Source organism: Urocitellus parryii, chromosome 12, assembly GCF_045843805.1.
Source record: "Urocitellus parryii isolate mUroPar1 chromosome 12, mUroPar1.hap1, whole genome shotgun sequence".
Classification (NCBI taxonomy): Eukaryota; Metazoa; Chordata; class Mammalia; order Rodentia; family Sciuridae; genus Urocitellus; species Urocitellus parryii.
The window spans coordinates 92,618,408-92,627,169 of NC_135542.1; the positions used below are offsets into that span (position 1 = coordinate 92,618,408).

At 41.7% G+C, this 8,762-nt stretch overlaps 1 protein-coding gene across 1 annotated transcript; it reads left to right on the forward strand.

Annotated features, from left to right (window-relative positions):
* Positions 1-810: 810 nt before the first annotated feature.
* LOC144249678 (uncharacterized protein C2orf78-like) lies at positions 811-7,610 on the forward strand. Its single transcript, XM_077791817.1, has 3 exons — positions 811-907; positions 4,126-4,890; positions 5,695-7,610. The coding sequence occupies exons 1-3, from the start codon at positions 811-813 to the stop codon at positions 7,608-7,610; spliced, it is 2,778 nt and encodes a 925-aa protein (XP_077647943.1).
* Positions 7,611-8,762: the final 1,152 nt, after the last annotated feature.

Genomic DNA, 8,762 nt, shown 5'->3' on the forward strand with positions numbered 1-8,762 from the left:
CTAAAGAGAATCTTGGGCCACATCATTCCCCAGAGAATGCACTCAAGGAACTTCCCCCTAGGGCTGGGATTGTGGCTCAGTGGTAGAATGTTAGCCAAGCACTCGTGAGGCACTGGACTTGACCCATGAATAAAATAAAAGTATTGGGTCCATCTACAAATAGGGAAAAAAAAAAAACAACTTTTTAACCCCTTTCTGAATCCTTGAATACTGCAGTAACTTCAATAATCAAATCAACTTCTGTGGTTCCAGAACCACTATACTTGCTCAACCTAGATGTCTCTTTCTTCCATCTCCAGGGATATTAACTGCATATGTTAATAAAGTAATGTATTACTATTACCTCTTATAGTGTGAAACATAATTTATAACATATTCATAATATTTTAATGAACATTTAAGAGGAACACAGAGATGATATCCCTAACACAAGAGCCTGGGGGAGGGGAGCCATGGGGTGAGCCCATTATGTCCCTCCTGCAGGGCTCACCTACCAGAACTGAGCCATTTAGTTTCTATTATAACTTTCCTGTCACTTTCTCCACCCAATCAACTCTCTTGTCATTTTCCCCACCCAATCCCACCTTCTCCTTCGGAGTCTGACCACTCTATTGGCTACTTCATACCTTTAAACGGCCAGGTTTGTGACATCATTCTCCCACCAAACCTACTGCCACCTGCTAGAATCTTAGGCTTGCCATGTAGTTGTAAACAAATTTGAATCATCGCAAGTGACCAGTGACCAGTGACCAGTAACCAGTCATTAGTGTGGCCAGTAAACAGTGACCAGTGAACTCCATACTGGGAAACATGCATTCTCTAGCCTCAGCCACCCACGCATCCTCTAGGGTGATCTCCTCATCCTTTGTATCTACAATTGATGTGACCTCTTCTCTGACCATGTCAGGTGAGTAAAGAAACTTTTTAAAGCTTTTTATTAGACTTTTACCTGCCTCAATTTACTAATGGAGTCAAAAGAGCTAAGAATAATAGGGGAAAGGATGGAACTAGAAATCTGGACACCTAATTTCATTTGGAATTTGACATGTACTAGGTATAGAACTGGACTATCTTACTCTCTCACAAAATCTGTTTCCTGATTTGCTACATGAGGATAACAGATTGCCCATGTTCTGGTCCCTTACTTTTCTTGCATCTTGAGGGGCGTGTTTTTAGAGAATGAAATCCGATTTCATGGTTGTGTTGTTTCAACTGAAAGAGACAAAACCTAGGCAGGGTGGAAACCAAGAGGTTTCCTCTGTAACAGGTTCCCTTCAAAAAGATTTCTACTTCAGTATTTCAAATTTAGTGCCGTTCATAAAAGGGACATTCACATATTTGGGAGTTTTCTGTTTCAACTAGGTGAAAAGAGAAATAGGGAGAGAGGAGCAGGAGGACAGGGCTGTAAGGAGGCAGATGTTCTTGGGAAAGCAAGTTTGTGACTGTTTAAGCACACGGCAATAGGAACTCGGCGGAGGAAGAAAATATAAAAATAAAGGAGAAGAAAATGTTAGAAAAATAGAGATGAAGAGAATGATGTTGTTGAGAAAAAAAGAGGTTGGTTGGGATGGATGTGGAAGAAAAGCAAAGATTTTATTTAAACCAACAGACAGCATAGAGTGAATGTTCCCAGAGGCTGGTTTAGAGAATGTTTAGATTAACAGACCAGCAAGGAAACTAAGACTTGAATGAGGGTATCACTGGGGTAAGCAGGTTATCAGAAAAGTCACACTTGGCTGTTAGAGTTCTTCTATGATCGCTTTCAACACAGATGATGTTGACAGTTTGAACATGAACATTTTAGAAGTATGTTTTAGAAATGATTCTTCCTCCAAACATGCCAAGGAAAGTGGTTCTAGACAGAGCTGGGGAAATGGCAATTTCCGTGTCCTATTTTGTTCTGATTTTTAAACTACAGTGATTTCTAAAACATGTTTTGTCCAAACCTGCATCAGAAGGACACATTCCTTTGTGTGATATAAGCTGTCAAGGTGAAGCTGTTTTCCATCTTTACAACAGTTTTTTTTTTTTCTAAAACAGACAATATACAAATGGTCATTGATGATTTCTAAATCTAAGAACCGAAAGAAAGAACTGTATAAGAATAAAAATTCAAGCTCACATCTCTAATTCCAAGTTTATTTAAATAACTATGTGAAGTCGTTTTGTTTTGTCTACATTTCAAATAATTGTTTGGGGCTGGGGTGTAAGGTAGCTCAAACATTTTTGTATTAATATAAATGGGAGAAGAAAATGTCAGAATAAAAGACAAAAATTGTTTTAAATTTGTTATTTTATTATACTGTGATGGTTTTCTCAGACTTTAGGGACAAGACTTTTCTCTAAATGTGATAATAAACCAGGCTTCTATGATTTTGTTAAAGCATTTTTTCTGTTTTTTGAATAATCAAAAGGATTATCAGAAAATGTGTTTATATTAATTGAAATATCTACCTAGTGGAATTAATGTCTTTTATTTGGTGTTGGTAATCCTTAGAGGAAGAGAAACAAGAACAGTAATGACTTTACACTTATTGTTTTTTTCTCTAGTATGTACAAAATTTCTTTCGTCCTTCCTTCTGTCCTCATTCCCTTCTTCTTTCCCTCACTCCCTCCATTTCTCTCTCCTTCCCTCCCTGCCTTGCTCCTTATGCCTTCCTTCCTTCCTCTCATTCATTCTTTCTTTCTTATTTTCTTCTCTTCTTTCCAGTTCTGAGGATTGAACACAGGGTCTCATGAATGCTAGGCAAGCATGCTACACAAGCTATATCTCCAGGATATTTTATTTCTTTTCTCAGATAGGATCTTGCTGAATTGCCCAGAGTGGCTTTGAATTCCTGGTTTCCTGCAATCCCACTGCCTCGGGCTCCCGGGTGCTGGGACCAGAGGCCCACCACAGCATGCCCAGATTCATCATGGGTTTTGGCTTTAGTTTTCGCTTCTCCACGTGGCTACCCATCTGTTCACCCTACTTAAATTTGTGTTCACTTTACTTCAAATTTGTGTTCACTTTACTTAAAATTACACACATTTTTAGTATAGTTTCTCTGTCTATATGTACAGCTTGAGAATGCATTCAAACTCACCTTCAATTATGAGCTTTGTTTTGATTAAGAGTATTCACTAAAATCAAAGAGAAACATTCACTTTCATAATATTGTATGCATGATAACAGAACTCATTTCTTAGCAAATTTCATATACACTCACTTTTGCTCATATCCATATGTTCATTACTACGTAGTCATTCCTTTTAGTTCTGAGCTGTGTTTGACTTTTGCTTCTATCTTTACAGAACATACTGTAACTCCCTCCAAATGAAACTTTTTGTAATACCTATTTATCAGTTGTAGCTCAAGACAATACTTTTATTTTATTTATTTTTACATGGTGCTCAGGATTGAACCCAGGGCCTCGCATGTTTCAATTTCTTTCAAGAAGCATTTCTTGAGAAACTGAATTTCAGGTAGTCATTTTCATGTAGGATCAGCAGTTAGGCTGAAAGAGGGCAAAGAATGACGCTTAAATTATCATTTGGATGGTCAAACTGAACTCTAGGAAATATCATGTGACCTGGACAAACAAAAGGAGATACTAAAGATCACTGTGGTGATATCAGTACGATTTTCTATGAACAGGGAAAAACAAATTTCTGTATCTCCAGATTTCTGGTCTTTGGAACAAGAGTCCTGGCCAGGGAGAAAGTTTCCATAATCTGTTGCGGATTCTGAAAAAGTCAGTCTCACTTCCCTGACCCTTGGTGTACTCATTTGCTAACTGGTAATGTTGGGGTTTTCTCTGAGTTCGAAAATACTTCAGTTCTAGGGCCAATTCAGGAGTCAATACTAGTGCAGGCTCAAAGGAAAGGTAGGACAGGTAGAAGGATGCTTATAGGGAACAATGTGTGAAGCAGACCACTTGGGACTTCTGTGCCCAATTTGAGAGAAAAGGCAGGTAATCAGAAGAGTACTTGCAGCCATCCTAAATGGAGTGATTTGGGGTCTCTCAATGATTATTGAAATCAGGGCCCTCCTGATTACTACAACAGTAAGATGTCATTGTTTCTTGACTATTGTAAGAATCTGCCTGTCTCATCAATATTTTCACCACCCTCTTCTTCCTACAGAAAATTTCCAAAATTCTTCTTTACATGGAAATGCTGATTCTCTGCAGCTCTCTCTTCCTGTGGTGACCAATGCAGCTTCCCTGACAGGAAGTGTCTGCAACTTCTCCAGAGCCTCTGCTCCAGCTGCCACTTCAGCATGGTTACTGCCCTCAACCTGTGGCACCTCCTTCCAGCCACTCATGGGCAGTGCCTCCCTTTATCAACATGCTAGCACAGCCATGGTGTCTGGGGTTACTGGCCGGAACCAGACTCCCATGGCACCTGCCCCCTGTCCAAGTATCTCTGAGTGGTATATCCCAGGAAGTGCTGAAAAGAGCTCATCTTCACTCAGGGACTTTAATCTGACTGTCAGGTTAAGGCAGATTACAGCAGATTCTTCCCTATCTATGGCATTCCAGGATGACAAAACTTCCGAAGCCAATGTCATGATCCCTGGGTATCCACTACTATCGGGTAGGCTTGTCCAGGTGACACTACCTCAGATTCCAAATCAAGGACATTGCCTCTCACTACCCCACCAAGAAGGAAGCCAGGTCTACTACTATGATCAAAGCTCTCTGGGGACTCTGCTCTCTGGAGAACATTGGCCCTGCCTGCAATCCTATGGCTCTGTGCCATATGCAGGAAGTAGTGCCGCTGCCCCTCAACCAGAAATGGTGACAGTGCTAAAGGAAGTTCAGCCCACAAATGCCCTACCATCAGTCCCTACACCTGTGACCTACTACTCTGTGTCCACTCAGAGTATAGAAGGAACAAATTTTCAAGGTGAGTACAAACAGCAAAAAGGGGAAGGAATAAGATTACCATTCGAATGGAGGGTCCAGTTTTCAGCTGGTAATTGTGCGTCCACACATCCCTAGAATTCAAGTGCTGAGATTTTAACCACAATCTTGTTCAGCAGTCCCCATTTTCAGACTCTGTAAGAGAAGCATGCAGCACAGCATAATGGCCACCCATGCATTTAAGAGACCTCTAGGAGCACACGGAAGGAAGCGGCTGTTCACTATTTTTGCACTCAGTCCAGCTGCACAACCACACTATAAATATATTTCCCTAATTGTACTTTGGTTTAGAAAAATACATCAACACATATCAGGGTGTGACAGTTTAATTGTCCCTTAATTGACTGCAGGATTTAACCTCTGTATGTAGAGATGCTGCCCAAAGCAGGAGTCCAAAACCCACGACCATTCACATTGATCTCATGAGCAACAGCTCCACCCTCTCCTAGTTCATGGTGTTAAGTGTTCTTACATTCTGGGGAGAGTGGAGAGAATTGAGAGGCCCCTATATGAGAACGAGAGACTTCATGAAAGAGTTTTTCTGGGTTTCCCACAGAGGAGACAAGTGCTCTACCAGAAACCCATGCTGCCATGGTGATGAACCAGCCCAAAAGTAAGACTTCAAGGGATCACCTGTAACTAATATGCAACTCTTAACAGATATCTGTCAGTGGTCCTTTAAAAGAGCTAATAGAAATGCTTTCTCCACAGTTGGTGGTTTCCCTGAATAGTGTGTAGCTGGGAAGGGGGAGCATCCTACTTACCATCGTCCTTGATTCCTTTGCAGGGATGGAAACTTCCCTAGGGATGGAGGCTTCCTTGGGATTGCAACCTCCAAGTCAGACATTTTGTCTTCCACAGCCTCCAGAATTCTCATACATCTGCAATAACAGAAAAAGCCAAATAAGTGAGAAAAACTCACAAACTGAACTTGGGGACATTTCCACAATCACTCCAGTCCAGAGTTCCACTGATTTCTTGGCATTGCCCCCAAATCAAAGCCAGAAACAAACAGAGATTAAGAATTTGTGTGAGATTAACACCATGCTCACAGAGCCGCTGGATGCCTACCAAATTGCCATGGAGAACCAGGATCCTCCACTACTCCCTTTAGACATCCCAGAAATCCACCGGCTTCTGGCCTCCGTTGGTCCTCTGGACCAAGAGGAGAAGCCACATTCTGAAAATACCCTTCTAGAAAGGAGTAGCTTGAGTCTTGAGGACCAAGGCACACTTGAAAATGGGACTGAATTTAGCAGTTGTTTTGGAGACCTCACTGCACTGCTGGGGGATATTCAACTTCCTGAGCTTTTCGATTCCTTGAAAGACCTTGACCAAGCTGAGAGTCCCACAATAACAAATTCCAATGACACCAGATCCATCATGGTGAATCAGGGGCAGGAAATCACAAGTGCCTTAAAGGGTCCTAGTGATCCAGTGAGGAACAAAAAACATAAAGCCTCAGAGTCTCCTCATGGAACTCCTCAGGCCAAAATGCAGCTAAGGGACCTAGAGGGTGCATTAGGAGGAGAAGTTGCTCACAGGGATACAGACAGCAGTAGGGCCAATGTGCACACAGCCAAGCACTCTAACAGCAAAGCTCAGGAAGCTGCATCCAGCAGGAACAGCAAGGCTAAGGGCCATGGGCAGGAAAAGACCAAGAGAACCAGGGAAAAAAATTCCAAGAAAGCCGAGGAGAGGAAGCAGCCAGGCAACAGAGTCCAGGCGGAAGAGAAGCCAACTGTGCCCAAACTAAAGCGGAAGAGGAACCAACCTGAGCTTTGCCAGGAGTCCTTTAAAAAGCCTCGGAGCTGTCTCGGCATGCACATGGTGGAGTCGGTGCAGGTTTTCCACGCACTGGGGAAGAAGAATGACAAGAAAACTGGGCTCTCTTCCTCCCGGGCCCCGGGAAACTCAGGCAGTACCCAAGACCCCCGTACATGCCCAGCTATGAAACCAAGGCTGGTGGTTAAGGGTCCTGAGAAATCACAAGTCAAAGCCCAGAATCCAGATATCAGTGCTGAAGGAGAGGGTCCCGCTCCATCCATTTATGAGCCTCCACCACCTGGGAAGGTCAAATTGGTACCTTTGCCTTTTCTGACCCAGGAGAAACCTCCACCTCGACCAGTAATCAATAGGAGGCCACAGTCTCTGGCCTCACGGAGACCCACTGGGGCTTACCCTGCCCAGCCTGGCCCTGCTAGCTCAGCTCAACCCATGGCAGTCAACACATCCCAACCAGCTACTGCCAACCCATCTTGGATTCGTCCTGCCAAGCCAGCTCACCCCGTTTTGACTCATGCCATTCAGTCACGTGTGAGCGCTTCTACCCAGCCTAGTGTCCCTTGGTCTGCTGCTTCTGGGCCTGCACCCTACAAAACATCATCTTGTACTTCTCTTCATTGGCAACCCATTCCCAGGGTTGGGACCAAGCCCCAGTCACAACCGCCCAAGCCTCAAAACCAATATCTCCTCCAAGACTTTGCCTTACAACCAATTCCATGGAGGAAACCCAATGTTGCTGGGCAAGTAGTATCAACTCCCATCACCAAACAGCAGAGGCCAGAGCGGGAAGCCATGAAGAAGAAGGCTCAACAAGAGCGTGAGAATGCTGCCAAGTACACTGCTTTGGGGAGAGTGCAGTGTTTCATTGAGAGGGAAAGAGAGATGGAGATTTCTCGCTACTATGGCTACACAATGTAAGAGCTGCTAAGATCAGTGGTGCCACTTAGGGACCAAATAGTTTTCCACATGTATCTAGATAGAGTGATACACATTTATTTATTCTCAGATGCTTTCAACGTTTAATAAACTTATACAAAGAAATGTAATATTATTCACTAATACATAATAAAGAGGCCTTCTGGTACCACTGAGAATTGTTAGAAAATAAAGAGGCCTTTCGGTACTACAAGGGTACCAAATAGTGTTCTCATATACACATAGATAGATACATGAGAATTTATTCATAGTTGAAAAGGTAGTATAGTTTAATAAAGAAATGCTATAGTATTGATTAGAGGGTAAGTAATAAAGAGGCTTTATATTGCCATTTGAATATCAAATAGTTTTATACGTATATATACAGAGAGGTACATAGATACAAAAGTGTTCACTTATATATTTTTAAGACTTAATATACTTGAATAAAGAAATGTAATAGTATTGTTTGAGAGATAAGTAATAAAGATGCTTCCTGGTACTGCTTGGGCATCACATAGTTTTCCACATGTGTAGATATAAATTTTATAAATATGTAGATACAAAGATACAAATGTATTCACTCTAATATATTTTTAAAGTTTAGTCAAATTGAAGGAAGAAATTCCATAGAATTGGTTAATAGATAATAAAGAGGCCTTGTGTTACCACTGGGCTATCAAACATTTGTCCTCATAGACATATGAATATGTACTCATTCCAATATACTTTTAAAACTTAATAAAATTGAATAAAGAAATGTAATGGAATTGATTAATAGATAATAAACAGGAATTTTGAGTTTGAATGGCTGTTAAATGTGGTTTATTTTGGTAGCGGTGTGGATCACAGCCTACATGAGAAGAAAGGAACTCAAATTTGGCCAGGATAATAGAAGTAAAGGCTAGGAATGGGGGAAAGAGGAAGGCATGTCATCCAGCACTAGGAAGGCAAAAAGAAGACAGATGTATGGGTTTACTGGAAGAATCAGGAATTGGCAAAATGGCTGACCAATAACACAATGTTTGAAACGAGGGTTAAAATGATAAAATGTCAAGCAAGTTGAAAATGATAGGAGACGGGTTCAGGTTGACCAGAAGAAATGCAAAAATCAAACAAAAAACTCTCATGGAGAATGGCTGAGTTTTGGTATAC